Here is a 20,855-nt window from a genome sequence, read left to right on the forward strand (position 1 = left end):
TTTGCTTGAATTCAGGAGACATCATGACAGTTCTCTAGACTGAGTAGTGTCTTACTTTGTCCCCTTTTCCCCACATGGGTCACCCGGTCTCCAAATCCTCTTCCCAACTCTCATTAGAGTCATCTTTGGAAAATACACACTCCATTGTGTCCATTCCCACCCTCAAATGCACTGATGGCTTTTCTGTGTCCCACAGGGTGAAGTCTAGTTTAGTGCCATGATCCCAAATGGCCCCAGACACACACACACACACACACACACACACACACACACACCTGCCTTAGTGCCAACACCACACGCTGCAGTCCAGCCACTTCACACAGTGAGAAATTCCCCGACTACACTTCCTACTGCAATCATTTGTCTTTGCTGTTCTCTCCTCTGGGACACCCTGCCTGTGAAACTACCCAATCTCAAGACCACACTTCTACATGGAGCTTCCCCTAATGGACTTTTAGTTCTGTGGTTCCTTAGAACTCTGCCTACAGTTAGGACCCATGACTGAGAGCCAACCAGCTGTGGGTTCAAATCCCCTCCACCATTCAACATCTCTGATTGAGGGCCAGTTGTTTTGCTCTCTGGGTTCTGGATTTCGCATCCATATCCACCTCATGGGATTCGTGGGAGAATTAAAGTGATAGTAAAGCACCTGGCCCAGTTTCTATCCCATGATGGGTGCTCAGTAAATGGTAGCTGTCCTCACAGGGACTTATTGTGTCCCCCATTATATATTAATATATCTGCTTCCATTAGGAGACTAAGAGCCTAGTGAAAATTTTTTTAAAAACACATCTAAATGACCATATCATATTTTTTTCTCTTTAACATCTAACACAGTGTCTAACTAACATATTGCAAGTATTCAACAAATAGTTGTTGATGGGCTAGATTGATATATGGATGGATGGATGGATGGATGGATGTGTGAAGAATAAATGATTGCCTGTAACTGTAGACACAAGTATTTTGGTAACCCGCGGATTTGGAGAAACTTCCTTGAAAATCTAAGGCATTGCTTTCTCTCACCTTTCACCTGGCAATCTTTTGCCCCAGACACGAGCTTGTTCTTGAATAAATCCATGCACGTGACTGTCCCCTGGTGGCCATTGAAGATTCGGAGGCAAGCCCCACTTTTCAGATCCCAGTATCTGCAGGAATCAGGCAAAAAATAAAATAAAATAAAAAAGTTTTTTGAGATTTTACAAGGGACTTGCAGATTATTCTACACGGAGGCCCATTAGGTCAGTAGGTAGCTGGAAGGCAGCAGTTTCATGGCTAAACTCAGAGTCAGAGACCTGGGTTTGGATCTCAGTTGCAACATCTGTTTGGTGTAATTTTGGGAGAGTTACTTAATTCCTGTGTAAGCTTCATTGCCTCCTGAGAAAATGGGAATGATGGTAACAAGAGCTACCTCATAGGGATTTTAGAGTGGAATTCAATATAACAATTGTAAACTAAGGGTGACTTCTACCCCCGGAGGCCTTTTGGAAATGTCTGGAGACTTTTTTGGTGATCATAGGTGAGGAAGGAAGTGCACAGAGCCCAAGGGGGCTGCTGCACCTCCTACAACACCCGGGTCAGCCCCCATGATGAAGACCCTGCCAGCCCCACAAGTCGGTCAGTGGTGCTGAAGCAGAGAAGGCCTGCACTAATGCACGTAGTAGTAGAACAATACCCAGCACGTAGACAACGCCTGGCATGTATCAGTTGGTTTTAGGGGGAAGGGCCCCTGATGACCCTGGTCACCCCCTTGGATGACCACCAGGCTTAGAATCCATGGCTCCGATTCAGTGGCTGAGCTGGTTCTCAAATGAGTGACAACAGTCACTTAGATGGGAAATACTTTACGTGCATCTACAACCTAGCTAAGGGGCGCATGGGAGCACACATGAGCCGTGCTGTTTTTCAGTAAGAAAACATGCCTGCCATGTCTCAAGTCATTAACACAGACTTCCACTTGAGCTTGCCTGGGTCTTTTGACATGGCAAAATACAGTGGTGCGCTAATGAGATTCTAGAACCAGCTTCTAGAGGTCCAGTCCCATCACTTTCTAGCTGTGCAATCCTGGATAACTTACTGAACTACTCTGTGCCTCAGTTTCTTCATCTGCAAATTGGGTATAATAACAGTACTTGTAGAGTCATCATGAGGCTTGGCACATAATAAATGATTAGTAAATGCTCTCCTGTGTATATACAACACCAGCATCCTACATAGCAGTGCCAGTTTGAGTCCTGGCTGCTCCAAGTCCCATCCAACTCCCTGCCAGTGCACCTGAGAAGGCAGCAGAAGATGGTTCAAGTGCTTGGGCCCCTGCACCCATGTTGGAGACCCAGATGGAGTTCCTGGTTCCTGGTTTTGGCCTGGCTCAGCTCTAGCCATTTGAGCCATTTGAGGAGTAAACCTGCAGATGGAATCTCTCTCCCCAACCCATCTGTTTTTCAAAATGAATGAGTAAATCTTAAAAAAGAAAAACAGTGTTTGTTGTTGAAGAGACTGAACAAGTCAAGGTCTTTTCACCCAGACTCTTAACTCATTTGATTTGGAAAACTCATGCTTCCCATTTGTTATTTTCCTTTTGTCATTTTTCTTTTTCTTGTGTTTGACATTTTGAGGAACCGGGGCTGCTCTCCTGTTTAACTGCCTTAGTTGCCATATCCCAAACATGACAATAAAAATGTATGGTATGAAAAAAAAAAAGAAAAAGAAAAATAGGAATAGAAGAACCTTCTTTGACTTAATAAAACCCATAAACCAAAGTGATAACAACAAGCTATTATGCTTAACAGAGAAACCACAGCTGAATTCTCTTCAAGGGAAGTGAGATAAGCATGCCCACTCTTTCCACTACTGGTTACCAGGGCCCAGGAAAGCCTAGGCAAATATATAAGGAAAAAAGAGACAGCAGTAAAGGCATTAGAAAAGAAGGCAGATTGCCATTATTTGCAGTTAATGAGACCATCTACACAGAAAAACCAAATCAACATCCAAGGTTTTTTTAAAGATTTATTTATTTATTTGAAAGTGAGAGTTACATAGAGAAGGAGAGGAAGAGAGAGAGAGAGAGAGGTCTTCCATCCTCTGGTTCACTCCCCTATTGGACACAACAGCTGGAGCTGTGCCGATCCAAAGGCAGGAGCCAGGAGCTTCTTCTGGGTCTCCCACACGGGTGCAGGGGCCCAAGCACTTGGGCCATCTTCTGCTGCCTTCCCAAGCCATAGCAGAGAGCTGGATCAGAAGTGGAGCAGCCAGGTCTCGAAATAGCGCCCATATGGGATGCTGGCACTGCAGGTGGCAGCTTCACCCACTACACCACAGCATGGACCCCAGCATCCAATATTTTAAAACTACTGAGACAAGGTTTGCAAGGTTGCTGGATACAAGATCAAATTACAATAATCAGTAACATTTCTCTATACCAGGAACAACCAAATTGAAAATAGAAAGAAAAGTAAGATGTCATTAATAATAGCAATAGTATTGCAAATTTTATAGGTTGCTCCACTTCCAATCCAGCTCCCTGCTAATGGCCTGGGAAAGCAACAATGATGGCCCAGGTACCTGGGCCTCTGCTACCTACATGGGAAACCTGGAAGAAGTTCCTGGATCCTGGCTTCAGCCTGGCCCAGCACTAGCTGTTGTGTCCATCTGGGTAGTGAACCAGTAGATGGAAGATCTCTCTCTGTCTCTCCCTCTTTCTGTAACTCTGACTTTCAAAATAAATAAATAAGTATTCTAAAAAAAATTTTTTTTTATTTTTTTTTATTTTTGACAGGCAGAGTGGACAGTGAGAGAGAGAGACAGAGAGAGAAAGGTCTTCCTTTGCCGTTGGTTCACCCTCCAATGGCCGCCGCTGCAGCCGGCGCACCGCGCTGATCCGATGGCAGGAGCCAGGATCCAGGTGCTTTTCCTGGTCTCCCATGGGGTGCAGGGCCCAAGCACCTGGGCCATCCTCCACTGCACTCCCTGGCCATAGCAGAGAGCTGGCCTGGAAGAGGGGCAACCGGGACAGAATCCGGTGCCCCGACCGGGACTAGAACCCGGTGTGCCGGCGCCGCAAGGTGGAGGATTAGCCTATTGAGCCACGGCGCCGGCCTTCTAAAAAAATTTTAAAATGGCTTTGATGCAAGAACAGAAAATGGACCAGAAACAGATCAATGGACCAGAATAGAGAGCTCAGACATGCTCGTGCACATATAGGAAATTGTCAGGGGATTACCCAAAGCGGTGGGAGACACGGCGAGCTGCTATGGAGTGGGAAAACTGCTCACTTTATTGGAAAGTAAACAGATAAAATGGAGACCCTAACTAACATGACATACAAAGTTGAACTCCAAGTGGATTGAGAACTGAATGCAAAAGGTAAAACTGTAAAGCCAATAGAAGAAAACATTGGAAAGGATTTCTGTGACTTTGAAATAAGAAGATGTGAGTTTGGCGGGGGGCGGGGGGAACCAGTCTGATCAACCATCGAGTTTCTTAAGTCAGTAGTAAAAATTCTGGCTCAATCATGGACAAAGTTAACAGATGGAAGAGTGAGAGATGATATTTTAAAACTGACAAGGGACCAACATCTGTAAGGAAATGCAAGGAACTGCAAATAGATAAGAAAACTGAGTGGTCTGGGTAGAAAACTTGACAGAGGACGCAGTGGGCAGTTTACAAAAGAATATAACTGTGGGGCCAGCGCTGTGCCGTAGCAGGTAAAGCTGCCGCCTGCAGTACCGGCATCCCATATGGGCACCGGTTCGAGTCCCGGCTGCCCCACTTCTGATCCAGCTCTCTGCTATGGCCTGGGAAAGCAGCAGAAGATGGCCCAAGTCCTTGGGCCCCTGCACCTACATGGGAGACTTGGAAGAAGCTCTGGCTCCTGGCTTCAGATTGGCACAGCTCTGATCATTGTGTCCAATTGGGGAGTGAACCAGAGGATGGAAGACCTCTCTCTCTCTCTCTCTCTCTCTCTGCCTCTCCTTCTCTCTCTGAGTAACTGTGATTTTCAAATAAATAAATAAATCTTTAAAAAAAGAAACATTACAAAAGAAGATAACGGTGCAGGTAAGGAGCAACAGAGCAACAGAAATGATTGTGCACGTATTCATCTGGCAGAAATGGGAAAGCTGGATGAGGTCTGGACGCAGACACAGGAGACCTGCTGGGTGACAGTGCAGACCTGTGGGTCATTCTGGACTTGTTAGTTAGGTTAGGCGCTGCCTAACCTGTGCCTCAGCCAGCCCACTCCTGGGAGCATATCCCTAGAGAATATCTTAGTCTCTGTAATCAGAGACGAATAGGAAGATGTTCAGCCAACATCATGCGTAGGGGACGAAGTATCCATTGCTAGAGAAGCAAGTAGTAAAATGCGTACCCAGACCTAGAAGCCCCCAACTAGATGGTAGCATGGATGTTCAAGGAAACATAAGGCGGATGCACAAGGTAGGAACCAAGAGAAGCGGCCAGTGTTGTGCAGTGGGTTAAGTTGCTACTTGTGACTCCAGCATCCCAAATCACAACACCGGTGTCAGTCCTAGATGTTCTGTTTCTGGTTCAGCTCCCTACTGATGCAGAAATGATGGTCCAAGTGCTTGGACACCTGCCACCCACATGGGAGACCCAGATGGAGTCCCTGGCTCCTGGCTTCAGCCTGGTTCAGCTCCGGTTGTTGTGACCATCTAGGGAGTGAACTGGTAGATGGAAGATCCCCCTCTCCCTGTCTTCCTCTCACTCTGTGTCTCTCTGCCTTTCAAACAAATAAAATAAATCTTAAAAAAAAAAAAAAAAGAAAGAAGGAGAAGGAACTGGATTCCTACTTCATGCCATAACAAAACTCAGTCTTAGGTAGACTTCAGACCTAAAGATGACAGGTAAAACTGGAAATAATGAGTGTAAAGTGAAACTTTTTTTTTTTTTGACAGGCAGAGTGGACAGTGAGAAAAAGAGACAGAGAGAAAGGTCTTCCTTTTTGCCGTTGGTTCACCCTCCAATGGCTGCCGCGGCCGGCGCACTGCACTGATCCAAAGGCAGGAGCCAGGTACTTATCCTGGTCTCCCACGGGGTGCAGGGCCCAAGCACTTGGGCCATCCTCCACTGCCCTCCCGGGCCACAGCAGAGAGCTGGCCTGGAAGGGGGGCAACCAGGACAGAATCCGGAGCCCCGACCGGGACTAGAACCCGGTGTGCTGGCGCCGCAAGGTGGAGGATTAGCCTAGTGAGCCACGGCGCCGGCCAAAGTGAAACTTTAAAAAGGCATCACAGGGGCCAGTCATCATGGCTGTGCTGTAGGGAGGATCTTAAACATGTCCAAGACAGCGTTGACCATTAGGCAAAGACTATGCTGTGAAAGGTAGGGAGCTGCCTGTAGGCCCTAGGTGCATGTGGGGTTCGTGATCTCCTTCGGCTGCTTACCTGATACTTAGGTCATAGCTGCCGCTCAGGAGAAAGTTTTCCTCCTCACACAAGAAAAGAGACCGAATGCTCCCGGCGTGGCCTCGGAACTCGACGGGTACCTCTCTAATGTGTACGATATCCAGAAGATGGATCTTCCGATTAGATGACACAACAACTAAATCTCCCCCAGAGTAGTGGATGACTCTGTTCTGGTCCCACCTGAGTTGCCAGGGGAGAGAAGGAGAATTAAACACGAAAGAAGAGTTAGTGTCCTTCCTGGAACTTAGCATCGTGACTTTCACCAACAGTGCTGGTGTAAAGGAAAATGCAGGGCCTTTCAACCAGAGAGGCAACAGAAGGCAAAGTCCAGTCTCAGTTGGACCCAGTGGATCCCTATCTCACACCATAACAAACTTCCATTTCAGGTGGATTTAAAGCCTAAAGATAGAGGACAAACATTTTCTTAATCTGCTTGTGTGTGCTAAATTCCCAAGAGAGAGACTAGTATGTGTGGCGTTTTCCAAACTTGGTTGGCCATGGAAACCTTTTATCATGGAAGAGCTCAGATGAGGAGCCGGGGATGTGGCACAGCAGGTTAAGCTGCTGCTTCCAGTGCCAGCATCCCATACAGGAGCTCTTGTTTGAATCCTGGCTGCTCCACTTCCAATTCAACTCCCAGCTAAGGCTCCTGGGAAGGTAGTGGAAGATGGTCCAAGTACTTGGGTCCCTGCCACCCATATAGGAAACCCAGATGGAGGTCCCAGCTCCTGGCTTTGATAAGACTAAAGCTTGGCTGTTGCAGCCATCTGGGAGGGAAAGAGCTGATGGAAGATCTCTGTCTCTTTCTCTCCTCTCCCTGTCACTCTTCCTTTCAAATAAATAAATCTGTTTTAAAAAGTCAGAAGAACAACTATAAAGCCCTATACATATTGCATTTCCCATCTTAACCAATATTCAGTGGGTATATACAATGGGTTTAAAAAAATTCATGGAAAGTGCATGTTTTGAAAAAGGTATGCATGGATTTCAAAAAAATTTACACCAAAATAAACTTATCTTGCAATTCCATTTTTTCATGAGCATTTTGAAGTGCCCTTGTATTCCAACAAAGGATCTCATGCACATGACTTGGTTAGTATACCCCAAAATTTATAAAAGGGAAGTGTCTTCTGCCCACTACCTGAGTGATGCAAAATCAAATACCTATTGCCCAAATGAGATCTCATGCAAGTTTGAGGATGGAGCTGGAGGTGAGACAAGGACCACCTTTCCATGTCTACAAGGGTTGGACAATTTATGAGTCCCCTGAAGGTGGAGATCGTGACCCCAATACCTACGTGTCAAAGAGAATGCGGATATTGTAGGTCCCGCAGAACACATTTCTCTCCTCCATCTGGATCTGCTGAGTTTCTTGGTTCTGGTATGCAGTCCACAGGTTGTAGTCATTCTAACAAGTGAATTTGCGGAGTTAGAGTATGGTAGGAACTTTATCAGGGTCTGCATGCCCCCTAGAATCTCCCCTGGCAAAGATACAAGGATGGTTCTCTGAAGAGCGTGGCTGCTGCCATGTGGTGATGGGACAGGACCAATGACGAGGCACCAAAGTAATCCCTGAGTTAGAAAACATTGAGTCAAAGGCCCTAGCTCTTCTCCCATCTCTCTTTTTCCCATGTGCTCTGATTCCATGAATTTTCAAGGCTGAATCCCACTCCCAGCCTCTTTGAACATGAGCTTGTCCAGGGTCTGCTCATGGAACAAGGTCATAGGTGGCCTTCGACAAGCCGATTCAGTGAAGCTGAGATTTCACATTTATAGACGTGCACCTGATGGTACAAAACATGCTCACAGGAACTTCAGCCACACGAGAAATGACTGCCACACACTCTGCACACTTGAGTTTCCACAATGTCGTGCACCTGTGCATCCACAGTTGTCACTGATCCCCACAGCTGCCTCACAAAGCAGCCCATTTGCCCACAAAGGGTGCCCATCATTTTACAGATGAGGTGTCTGGGACTCGAGGCAGGGAAGTACGTGTTATCACGTCTCAATCGGGGTGCTTTTCTTGGCTTCCCAATCCTTCCTCCCTTCTTTCCTTTCTTCACTCCCTCCCACGGTCCCTCCATGCCCGCCTTGCCCCCTCACACACCTTCTGCACAGCTAAGGCACTCCAGCCGTGCTAAACTCTGGCCTAGGTGTCTGCCCAAGCATAGTCCACCCTCGAACAGCAGCAAGGCACACTCCCACTAGACTAGCAGGAGAGAAAGCCCAGCCTGGGCTTAGCATAAAGGCAGAGCAAACCAGGGCACCACCTTTGTATCTGAGAGTCCTCCTGGACACATCTCTGAAGTCTCCTCCACGCCTTTCGACTCTTCCCCCAGGAGAGACCACTGCCCTCCACTCACTCCCTTTCTTAATCTTTAAGCAAGGAGTGCTGCCCACCTAGAATTCTCTCCCCAGAAAGATCTGCCGGTCTTCCTCCTCTCCAGTGTCCAGGCAGCTTCCCATAGCCCCCACTGGAATTAAATGAGGCTTTGCAGGTGAGAATCCCTTGGCTCTTGCTTCTCTCCTAAGTTTTATGAGCGGTGCAGTCATTGGGAGGAAAAGGACCTGGTTTCAATCCCAGCTTTGCTAATGAACCTGAGCGAGTCTTCTAAGACCATGGCCCTCATTTCCATATCCATAAACGGGGAGCAATGACATCTACTTGGCCTGTGGTCAAATCAAGTAGATGATGCATACAAAGATCTTAGCACAGTGCCAGGCATAGTGTGTGGACTCAGTAGAGCGCCTACTGTGAGTATCACCCCTCAGAAGAATCCAGCCTCACCCTTTCTAGAAGACCCCATCACTGCTTCAGTCTTTTTTTGTTTTGTTTTGTTTGTTTGTTTGTTTGTGACAGGCAGAGTTAGTGAGAAAGAGCAACAGAGAGAAAGGTCTTCCTTCCGTTGGTTCACCCCCAAAATGGCCGCTACGGCCGGTGCACTGTGCCAATCCGAAGCCAGGAGCCAGGTGCTTCTCCTGGTCTCCCATGCGGGTGCAGGGGCCCAAGCACTTGGGCCATCCTCCACTGCCTTCCTGGGCCACAGCAGAGAGCTGGACTGGAAGAGGAGCAACCGGGACAGACTCCAGCACCCCGACTGGGACTAGAACCTGGTGTGCCGGCACCACAAGGCGGAGGATTAGCCTAGTGAGCCGCGGCGCCAGCCTCAAATTCAAATTTTATCCCATACAGTTACCTTATGGAAAGCCACAGTCAGACCACCCCTCAGTAAGTGTCACTTTTCAGCCGTTTACATAGACTTCAAAACAGAAGGAATTTGAACAGGGAAAAGGGAGCAGGAATCTGATTATTTTAGGAATAACAACCATTCCTAGATAGGCATAGCATGGAGCTCAAATGCAGTCGTTATTGCCCCCAAATTGGTGGGGAGGCCTCCTCTTGCATCCCAGAGAATGAACCTGACCATGAGAACTGAGGAGGTTGAATTCATTCCAAACCCTGATCCTACCGCCATGTTGTGCTCATTCCTGAGAAACAGATTGGAGTAGCATGAGATGTGTGGGCTGACAGGGGTTACGGGATCCCAGCTCTGATGACATCGCTCCTGGCCTCTGAACTCTCCACTGGATGACCCAGTGCCAAAGACAGGGGACATGGCCATGGGGTTTGAAGGAAGGGAAAACCGTGAGAGGAAGTGAAATCAATCTATTCATTTACCGGATGAGGAAATCAAAACTTAAGGAACGGAAGTGACTTGCAAGTGAAGAGCAACACGGAAGAACTTCTGGTCTCCTTTCGGGAACAAGGAATCCTTGCTAGGATCCTCTGCCCTTCCTTGCAGGCTGAGTCTGAAATTCAGGCTTCCAATGGCTCATAAAAATGTGACTTTCACCGCAATTTGCCCTGGATCCCACCGGGACGCACCTTTGTCCTCAGTTTCAATTTTGGATTTTTCGTTTGCGTGCGCTTGCCATCCTCTACCATTTTAGGAACTGGGATAGACAGTTTGTTGGCGTAATTAGGATCTACTCCTCTCATGAAGGATCCCTGGAAAAAAACAAAAGACAGAAAATGCTACTTTTGGATACCTGCACTCCCATGTTCATCACAGCATCATTCACAGTGCCCAGCCTAAGAGCCCGTCTGTGGGTGACCGGATCAAGAAAATGTGATGTGCACACACAATAGAACACCAGTCTGCCTTGAAAAAGAAGGAGGTCCTATCATTTGCAATATGGGTATTCCTGGAGGATATTATGTTGAAATAAACAAGGCACAGGAAGTCAAAAATGCATGATCTTACTTACATGCTGAAACTAAAAACATTGAGCTCACACAAGTAGAGAGTATAATGATGATTCCTGGGGTAGTTGGGGTGGGGAGCGAAAGATGGGGGAATATTGGTCAAAGGATATGTAATTATAGTCAGATAGGAGGCACAAATTTAAGAGATCTGTTGTAACCATGGTGACTATAGTTAATGACAATATAGTCTATTTTTGAAAAGGGTCAAGAGCGGATGGTCAGTGTTCTCATCACAAAAATGAGAAGTCTGTGAGGTGATACATTTTTTGGTTATCTAACTAGCCATCCCACAAAGTATTTACTTTCAAAACCTCATATCGGGGCCAGCACTGTGGCACAGGAGGTTAGCGCCCTGGCCTGAAGCACTGGCATCCCATATGGGCACTGGTTCTAGTCCCAGCAGCTCCACTTCCGATCCAGCTCTCTGCTATGGCCTGGGAAAGCAGTAGAAGATGATCCAAGTGGGAGACCCAGAAGAAGCTCCTGGCTCCTGGCTTCAGATCTGTGCAGCTCTGGCCTTTGTGGCCAGTTGGGGAGTGAACCATCTAATAGAAGATCTCTCTCTCTCTCTGCCTCTTCTCTCTCTGTGTAATTCTGACTTTCAAATAAATAAATAAATCTTAAAAAATAAAACCTCATATCGTACTTGAAAAATATAGACAATATTAAAGAAAAATTTTAAATTAGTTTTAAATAGACAGAAAATTGGCTACTCTTTGTTCCTACTCCCCCCGGAAGAAGGAAAAAAAATATTTCTTGGCAAAAACTGAAAGATAGATAGGCGCTGGCTGAGGAAGGCAGGCCAAGACCTGGCTGATTACGCAGACATTGCATGCAGAGGATAATGGATACCAAATGCCTGGCCGGAGACCGGCAAAAGGTGGTCAGCAGATTCCAGATGACAATCTGCCTCTCCATGCCTGCTTCTTCTCATGCCCTGTCAGCTAGCTCTGCTGGGGAAAAAATCCAAGCCATCAGGACTCTATGATGTAGGGTTAGCCTTAGAACAAGCAACCAAGAAGTAAAAATGTTTGAGATAATTACTATTAGGGAGAAAATTGCATTTTAATCTAAACATGTACGTGGAGGCCTTGTAAACTTCTGTGTATCCTATCAGACTGACCCAGAGGCATATTTGTGTCTTTTTTTTTTTTTTTTTTTTTTTTTTTGACAGGCAGAGTGGACAGTGAGAGAGAGAGACAGAGAGAGAAAGGTCTTCCTTTTGCCGTTGGTTCACCCTCCAATGGCCGCCGCTGCAGCCGGCGCACCGCGCTGATCCTGGCAGGAGCCAGGAGCCAGGTGCTTTTCCTGGTCTCCCATGGGGTGCAGGGCCCAAGCACCTGGGCCATCCTCCACTGCACTCCCTGGCCATAGCAGAGAGCTGGCCTGGAAGAGGGGCAACCGGGACAGAATCCGGCGCCCCAACCGGGACTAGAACCCGGTGTGCCGGCGCCGCAAGGTGGAGGATTAGCCTATTGAGCCACGGCGCCGGCTCTGTGTCTTTCTTATTGTGTAAATAGTAATATAAATCCTGGGGGAGCGGGGATGTAATTCCCCGCTGTGTGAAGGAAGTGTTGGAAAGACTCTGCCACGCTGTGCCCTTGAGGTTTACATACACGTTGTCCCTGCTAGATGCAATGACAAATGGAGAGTACAGGGGGATCCACAGGAAGTCCAGTCCAGACCAAGAATTTAAAAGTGATTGTTGGCCTGCACCGCGGCTCACTAGGCTAATCCTCCACCTTGCGGCGCCGGCACACTGGGTTCTAGTCCCGGTCGGGGCACCGGATTCTGTCCTGGTTGCCCCTCTTCCAGGCCAGCTCTCTGCTGTGGCCCAGGAGTGCAGTGGAAGATGGCCCAAGTGCTTGGGCCCTGCACCCCATGGGAGACCAGGAGAAGCACCTGGCTCCTGGCTTCGGATCAGCACAGTGTGCCGGCCACAGCGCACCAGCCGTGGCGGCCATTGGAGGGTGAACCAACGGCAAAAAGGAAGCCCTTTCTCTCTGTCTCTCTCACTGTCCACTCTGCCTGTCAAAAAAAAATATATATATATAAATAAAAATAAAAAAAGTGATTGCAGAAGCCAAAGAAGGTACAACGGCCACATGTGGAGCTGGAGGACAGCCAGGGGTCTACCGGGGAGATGGAAAAGTTCAGGTTCAGGTCAACCCCAACATGGGGATGAGGCTGGTGTCCCGATGTTCCCCTCCCAGCCAGCAAGTACCTGCAACACGGCAACCTGGTTCTGAATGAAAGTATGCATGGCCAACTCCATCTTGACCTGCTGAGCCATGGCGGCCCAGTGCTGGCTCACAGAGGCACACTTGTTCAGGGTATTTTTATCCAGCATTCCTGGGGGAGAGGGAAGGGAGATACAGATGGACCCGGAAACCCCAGAACTGGGTCCAGATGAGAGGTCTCTGAGAAGCCCCCTACGATCCCCCCACATACTTAGAATGTACTTGGAAAGGTGGATGGGCAAGTAGCGGATAAAGTCCCGGTATTTGCTGCACCCAGAAGACAGGTCTCTGATGTCGTCCACGCTCATGAGCAGATTGTAGGGGTCGAACCCTGGCTTGGATATGCTTGCTTTTCCAGTAAACAGCCTATTCATCTCCGAGATACACTGGAGCGAACTCCTCCATGGTCCCGCTAGAGTGAAGCCAGAGAAGGGTGCATATTTGAGTGGTCTCTGCCGTCACTCCAGGCCAAGAATCAGCCCTCGTGCAAAGCTCGCCCCCAAAATAAAGCTCATCACAGTCCACATCCTCTGCTCCATGAGAAGCGGAAACTGCTGAGCCAGTCACACAAGTTCTTTTCAGACTCTTCAGCTCAGTAGCATCAAAGTCTGAAAGGGAATGGTATCGTCCGGAATTTCCAGGAAGAAAGAATGCTAGACAAATTTTTCAAGGGAGAATGAGTAAAATATTGGTAACTGTTGAAGCTGGATGATGACCGTGTGGGTATTTATCATACTGTTGTATCTTGGGAATTTGAAATTTTCCCTAAGTGGCTTACAGTCTATGCTTTGTGTTTTCTGTGGTCACTCCGTGTGCAGTAAAAGCATGGTGTAACATTTTAGTCAATGTTGGACTGCATCTACAATGGCATCCATCCACCTAAATGGGTTGGAGGCTATGCTACACATGCTTGGGTAAGTCAACTCCATGCTGTTCACAGTACAACAAAATTGTCTAGGATGGTGCTGTGGCATAGCTGGTGCCTGCAGTGCTGGCATCCCATATGGGCACCAGTTTGAGTCCCAGCTGCTCCACTAGTCTCTGCTATGGCCTGGGAAAGCAGTGGAAGATGGCCCAAGTCCTTGGGCCCCTGCACCCAAGTGGGAGACCCGGAAGAATCTCCTGGCTCCTGGCTTTGGATCGGCACAACTCCGCCCGTTGCAGCCAATTGGGGAGTGAACCATAGGATGGAAGACACCTCTCTCTCTCTCTCTCTCTTTCTTTCTCTCTCTCTCTCTCTGCCTCACCTTCTCTCTGTGTAACTCTGACTTTAAATAAATAAATAATATTTTAAAAAATTGTCTAGTGACATGTTTCTCAGAAGACATTCTTGTCGTGATACATTGAGCTCTGGGAAAAATAGAATTAAAAGATAAGGTTACTTTTGGTGCAAAGAATTGTGAAGTCTGTGCATAGCTTTTTTCATAATGAGTATTTCCCAGGGACTTTTTGATGACCCTTCATCTATCTGTTGCTTCAAAAACTCAGGAGGGCCTTGAAGGCAGGGACCAAATTCCCCAAATGCTTCAGTCTCATCCTCGGGACTGAATCCAGTGCTGTCAAAGTAGACACCACTAGGCTGAACCTAAAGGTGCCCACCCTGCCAGAGCTTAAAGGCTATAGAGGGGCCGGCGCCGCGGCTCACTAGGCTAATCCTCCGCCTTTCGGCGCCAGCACACCGGGTTCTAGTCCTGGTCTGGGTGCCAGATTCTGTCCCGGTTGCCCCTCTTCCAGGCCAGTTCTCTGCTGTGGCCAGGGAGTGCAGTGGAGGATGGCCCAAGTGCTTGGGCCCTGCACCCCATGGGAGACCAGGAGAAGCACCTGGCTCCTGCCTTCGGATCAGCGCGGTGCGCCGGCCGCAGCACGCCAGCCGCAGCGGCCATTGGAGGGTGAACCAACGGCAAAAGGAAGACCTTTCTCTCTGTCTCTCTCTCTCTATCTACTCTGCCTGTCAAAAATAAATAAATAAATAAATAAAAATAAAGGCTATAGAGGCAGAACTGTGGCCTGGGACCGGGGAGACTTCAGATCTCTACCTCTTTCCAGTGTCTCTTGGAGGCACCATGGCAGAGATGTTAAAACATGGATTTTAGGGCCGTACTGACCAATTTTAATCTTGGTTCTTCCTGTTGTCAATCTTCAGGAGTCAATGAAGGAGAAAATATCTATCAAAAAGCCTGACATTGTAGGTGCTAAATGGATGTTAATTCCCCAAATCCTCCACCCCCAGGTGCTGCGGCCCTGCCAGCCCCTCCAAAGCCCTTGGGAATTCCCAATCTTATATAGACAGATGCTCCTTAACTTACAAGGGGTTATATCTCTCCAGAAAACCCACTGTTACGTCCAAAGTACTGCTAAGTCACGAATGAACTTAGTACCCTGATAAACCAATTGTAAGTCAAAAAAAAAAATCAGAAACCAACTTAAGTCCATTCGCTCCTCGACTGATGATGGGATTATATTCAGACACGCTCAGCCTAAAGTTAAAAAAAAAAACCTGTTAGTCAAATCATCTAAGTTGAGGATAACCTATGTTAGCGTTCTTGCTAAAAGTTGACGTACCAGTGTCCAGTGCTTTTACGGTATTATCCGAGGGGGTGTGTTGATTTCCTGAGGCTTTGGACAAAGGGAAGGATACAGGCCTGGGTCTGGCAGCCCAGTAGACGTGTGAGGTCTCAGACTTGGAGTTGTAGTCTTTCTCAGGGAAAAAAAGCACATCAGTAGAGTCTGGACCGAACCCTGGTGGACAAAAGACCGAGACAGGTGTGTGGGTGAAATTGAAAGGGAGAGGAATGGTTTCCATTTTCCTTGCTTCTTTGAAATATACACAAAAGGGACCAAGGCAGTTATGTCTGTGTTGATCTGGGTTTCCTCTAAGTTTCCATGCAAAAATCTTAGAAAACCCCCTGTTAGGTTTGGCAGCCCACCTACGATGGAAAAGGTATGAGAGTTCTATACACGAGGGTCCTTCCACAAGTTCATGGAAAAAAAAAAAAAACAGAATTAAAAGATTGGTTTATTTTGATACAAACAAAATTGAAATCCGTACATGGATTTGTTCATCATGCACATTTTCCATGAATATTTTGAAGACTTCTCGGATGAATGGGTTTCAAAGTTTTGAAAAAAAATTCTTCAATGCAATGGGAGAGGGAGTAGGAGGTGGAACAGGAGTAGGGGTGGGAGGATGGGTATGGGGGGAAGAACCACTATATTCCTAAAGCTGTACTTATGAAATTTGTATTCATGAAATAAAAGCTTTCTTTAAAAATTCTTCAAAGCATTCAGGGGAAATGTGTATTATGAAAAAACTATGCATGGATATTAAAGATGTTTTCCAGCAAAATAATTGTAGCTTTTATTCCATTTTCTATACCTTTTTTTTCATTTTTTAACTCTTTATTTTCAAAGGATTTACTTACTTGAAAGGTAGAATAACAGAGAGAGAGAGGCAAGAGCTAGAGAGAGAGCGTCCATCTGCTGGTTTACTCTCCAAATAGCAGTAACATCTAGGTCTGAGCAAATCAGGACCAGGCCAAAGCCAGGAACCGTAAACTGCATCCTGGTCTTCACATGGGTGGCAAGAGCCCAAATACCTAGGCCATCTTCTGCTGCCTTCCCAGGCACATAAGCAGGGAGCTGGATTGCAAACAGAGTAGCCAGGATTCAAACTGGCACTCCGATGTGGGACGCCAGTGTCACCAAAAGAGGTTTAACGAGCTGTGCCACAACCCCACCTCCTACATATCTGACCACAACTCAAGTCTCATTCGTGATAGGAATCGCCCAGCTTCAAGCCGTCAAATTCTGAGCACGCCTCCATGGAGTGCTCTCTCTCTCTCTCAGCCTTTCAAGTAAAAAACTAAAATATTTTAAAAAGAAAGTAATACAGGATCTCGGGACCCACCTAAGACCTGCAGAATCCGAAGTCCTGAGGCTGGAGCCTAAAGATCTGCGGTTTAACCCGTTCTCCTGATGCAGACTTTAGCTTGGGAACTACTGCCTTGGACTAATTTTTGCCCTTGAGCTCCAGTGTTGGATCAACTCTACTTCAAGGTCTGATTTTATGGGTAAGAAATTTGGTGGGATGACTATGTGTATTAGCCTGGTTCCCACGCAGGACAGCTGAGGAACAAAATGACTCAGCAGCTTCTTCCTTACCTGATTCCTGCCAAACCCAGCGCAGTCCCCACTTTGGGAATGGCACCAGCATTGCATAGCCAGCCACAAGCGGGGGACCAGCCATTTCTGGGCAGGAGGGGTGCAGAAATTCACTAAAATGCCCAACAGTCAAAGGTTCTGTTCTGCCTTGTACATCTATCATTTTACAGTCTTCTAGAAGGAAGTCACATTCAGCAACCTCTCCTTGGGCAAACAGGTTGGGTGCCAGTTCAAAGAGCCCTGTGCTGTGCCCTGGACAATCCTCGGCTACCTACGCTGGTCTACACACCCGCGGGCTCCTGAAGTCTTGCTTTCTGGTCTCTAGGGGGCGCCCTGGTCCTTGATTACCTGAAACTCTCTTCCACTCCCTGGCAAACAGGACTCGGATCACATTGGCAGCAGTGAGCAGCAGTTTGTGGTTGCATATCTGCAGCAGCAAGAGGGTGAAATTGGCCTTGGTCCGGTGCGTGCTGTTCCCAAACCAGTACAATATCTCCTTCATCTTCTGCTCCACTGTCTTGTCCAACATCTGGTTCAAGGACGACCTCACGACCTTCCCTTCCTTGCGGCTGCGCGAGATCCGGGCCCGGTGGTAGACGAAGTCCTTGCCCTGGGTGCTCTGAAGGATGGTCTGGAAATAGTGGAGCAGGTGCAGATGATTTAGCTGCTGCAGGATGCTGACGAGGAACCGCCTCTGCCACGTCTCGCTGATCCTCTGGAACCACTCTTTAGTGGAAAAGATCTTCCACGCCAGCACGCACGTCTCGCACTTCTGGCACACGGGGACCAGGTCGCTTCCCTTCTCACAGCGGAAATAGGGGGCATTCTTGAGCCTTGATTCCAGGTTTTCCATGATCCGGAGAGGAGCAGCTCATCTTAGCCTGGGCCATTTAGCAACCCCACCAAAGACCCGAGGCACAGGGGAAGCGGATAGATACCCCCGGCTGAGCCTTTTCTGGTATAAACATCTCCCGGAGAACAAATCGCTGGAATGGTTGGAAAGCTTAACTGCCGGTAGAAGTCTGGCTTTTTTTTTTTTTTTTTTTTTTTTTGTCCCGACCTCCTTGGAAACAAGGCTTTACCGTAAATCTCCTAATCCGAGCACTGCGGAGGAAAGGGGAGGCAGTTGCTGTATATACTGAAAGAGCCGGTCATCACATTTCTAGAACAAGACTTAGCTGCGTGGAGTCGAAGTAATCTACGAGCCCTCTGGAAAGGAAATAAAATAATGTGGAGCGTGGCGTTGAGCTGCAGTTGTTGTTTTTCATGACTTTCAAGTGTTCATGAACATAAGTTAGACGTAAACTGCGGTTACAAGGCGGCCATCCCAATAATCCTGAATGTGTTGGTATTCATTTTTCTGAAGTAATCGTCACAGTAACAATGAAATTTTTAAAAATTTTAAAAATGGCATTGCTTCAGAAATCTAACCAGAAATCTCTGCAGGAAGCCACTCTCTGGTGGAGAAAATTTCCCTCGGCTGAGAATATGCTGTGGCCAGCTTCCAGCCACAGTGACATATGCCCCAATGTGCCCAGGAGGTCGTCTGGCTTAGCAGCAAGGAGCCTGGGGTCTGGAGCCAGAACCCTTGCTTCGGATCCCAGCCACGCTGCCTGCAAGGCTGTGAGGATACAGGCAGTTTTCTTAATCCTCTGTGCATCAGTTTCCTTATCTGTACAGTGGACATAATAATAGCTCCTAAATCAGAGTTGTGTGATTAATTGAGATACTATATGCAAGGCACTTACAAAATTTCCTGATACATATACAGCTCTCAACATACGCTGACTACTGTCCTAGCATCATCATCATCATCATTTTTTAAAAGATTTATCTATTTAATTGAAAAGCAGAGAGAGAGAGAGAGGAGAGAGAATCTTCCATCTGCTGGTTCACTCTTCCAAATGGCCCCAAATGCCAGTATGGGCCAGGCCAAAGCCAGAAGCCAGGAACTCCATACAAGTCATCCATGTGAGTACAGGAGCCCAAGCACTTGACCCATCTTCTGCCGCCTTCCCAGGCAGGTTGCCCGGAGCTGCATCTGAAGCCAAGTAGCCAGGACTCCAACAGACACTTCAATGTGTGATGCCAAGATCATAAGGAGCAGCTTAACCCTCCATACCACATGCCAGTTCCAATCATTATCATTATGATAGTCCCCTCCTACCTGGGGGGGATACGTTACAAGACCCTCAGAGGATGCCTGGAACCTCAGACAGTATTGAACCCTGCATCTGTGATTTTTTCCTATACATACCTATGTATGGGAAAAGGTATTTGGGTGATGTATAAGGTAGGCACAGTAAGATACAGCAATATCTAATAGTGAAACAGAACCATTGTAACACTAGGAGTAGACGTTAAGTGACTGTGGCCTCTCTTGGTCTCAAAACACCTTGCTATACTGTGCTTGCCTCCTTCTTGTAATCATGTGACACAGTTTGGACCACGGTTGACTTTCGGTCATAAAAATCTCAAAAGCAAAACCAGAGATAGGCAGGAACTCCTGTTGTCATTGGGAGGACTGCCTTGGACAAACAATGTCTACTACAATATTTATGTTAACATGCATGTAAAGAAGTGTGTGTGTGTGTGGGTGTGTGTGTAGTCTTTCAAAGAAAACTGACATGAAAATGAAAGCCTTACCTGTTTCCTGAAATCTTTACCCTTCAGCTGTGGCTCCTGACACATTCAGGAGCTGTAAGAGACAAACTGCTGACCCCTGGGGGAGTCCCAAACAGAAGGCTTCCTTCTGCTGAGAGTTACGACCCCTAGAAAGAGATCAGGGGCTCATCGTGCCTTTTAAAATAGCTTACAGCAAGGGATGGATATTCGTTCTAGTAGTCACGACACTTGGAATGCACACATCTCATATCAGAGTGCCTGGGTCCAAGTCCCAGCTGCACTCCTCATTCCAGCGTCCTGCTGATGAGCACCCTGGGAGACAGCACATGAGGGCTCAAGTAGTCGGGTCCCTGCCACCCACATGGGAGACCTGGATTGAGTTTGAGGTTCCTGGCTTCCGCCCTGGCCCAGCCCCAGCTGTTACAGGTATTTTAGAATTGAGGAGTGAACCAGTAGAACGATTCTTTCTCTCTCTCTCTCTCTCTCTCCCCCTCTGCCTTTCAAATAAATAATATTATCCTATAAATAAATAAATCACCCTTTCATGATCAAAAGACACAACTAGCTATCTTCTGGCTTATTCTATTGTGGGCCTAGCACAGCTCCTCACGTGTTAGAAATGCCATGTAGAGGGGCCAGCGCTGTGGCGTAGTAGGTTAAGCATCCTCCTGCAGCATTGCCATCTCACATGGGCACCAGTTCAAGCCCCAGCTGCTCCACTTCCAATCCAGCTCTCTGCTATGGCCTGGGAAAGCAGTAGAAGATGGCCCAAGTCCTTGGGCCCCTGCATCCATGTGGGAGACCAGAAGAAGCTCCTGGCTCCTGGCTTCAGATCAGCTTAGCTCCAGCTACTAAGGCCATTTGGCCAGCAGATAGAAGACCTCTCTGAATCTTCCTCTCTGTCTGTAACCCTGCCTCTCAAGTAAATAAATAAATCTTAAAAAAAAAAAAAAAGTCCCATGTAGATTGAAGGACAATCACTCCAAAAAGTCCGAGTGGTTTTTTGTTTTTGTTTTTGTTTTTTAAGATTTATTTATTTGAACATTAGAGTTACACAGAGAGAGGAGAGGCAGGAAGGGGGCAGTTGCGCCGATCTGAAGCCAGGAGCCAGAAGCTTCTTCCAGGTCTCCCATGCAG

At 47.4% G+C, this 20,855-nt stretch overlaps 1 protein-coding gene across 5 annotated transcripts in view; it reads right to left on the reverse strand.

Annotated features, from left to right (window-relative positions):
- The window catches only part of FBXW10B (F-box and WD repeat domain containing 10B), a 34,869-nt gene extending 16,775 nt beyond the window's left edge, over positions 1 to 18,094 (reverse strand). For 3 of the 5 annotated variants that reach the window (XR_016224334.1, XR_011383679.2, XM_008270697.5), the window contains exons 1-8: positions 17,442 to 18,094; positions 15,495 to 15,671; positions 13,144 to 13,344; positions 12,917 to 13,044; positions 10,312 to 10,434; positions 7,721 to 7,830; positions 6,402 to 6,602; positions 1,027 to 1,148 (exon numbers count right to left, since the gene is read on the reverse strand). Coding sequence is in view for 3 of the 5 variants with exons in the window: in XM_008270697.5 (XP_008268919.3) it covers positions 1,027 to 1,148; positions 6,402 to 6,602; positions 7,721 to 7,830; positions 10,312 to 10,434; positions 12,917 to 13,044; positions 13,144 to 13,344; positions 15,495 to 15,671; positions 17,442 to 17,946 (1,567 nt within the window). In the remaining 2 variants the exon portion in view is untranslated. Of the gene's footprint in view, positions 1 to 1,026; positions 1,149 to 6,401; positions 6,603 to 7,720; positions 7,831 to 10,311; positions 10,435 to 12,916; positions 13,045 to 13,143; positions 13,345 to 15,355; positions 15,410 to 15,494; positions 15,672 to 17,441 lie in introns of those variants that run through there. The other 2 variants (XM_089318421.1, XM_089318422.1) reach the window with 2 other exon arrangements.
- Between the last annotated feature and the right edge of the window lie 2,761 nt (positions 18,095 to 20,855).

The sequence above is a fragment of the Oryctolagus cuniculus genome, chromosome 17 (assembly GCF_051225735.1).
Source record: "Oryctolagus cuniculus isolate XC-2025 breed Fujian yellow rabbit chromosome 17, ASM5122573v1, whole genome shotgun sequence".
Lineage (NCBI taxonomy): Eukaryota > Metazoa > Chordata > Mammalia > Lagomorpha > Leporidae > Oryctolagus > Oryctolagus cuniculus.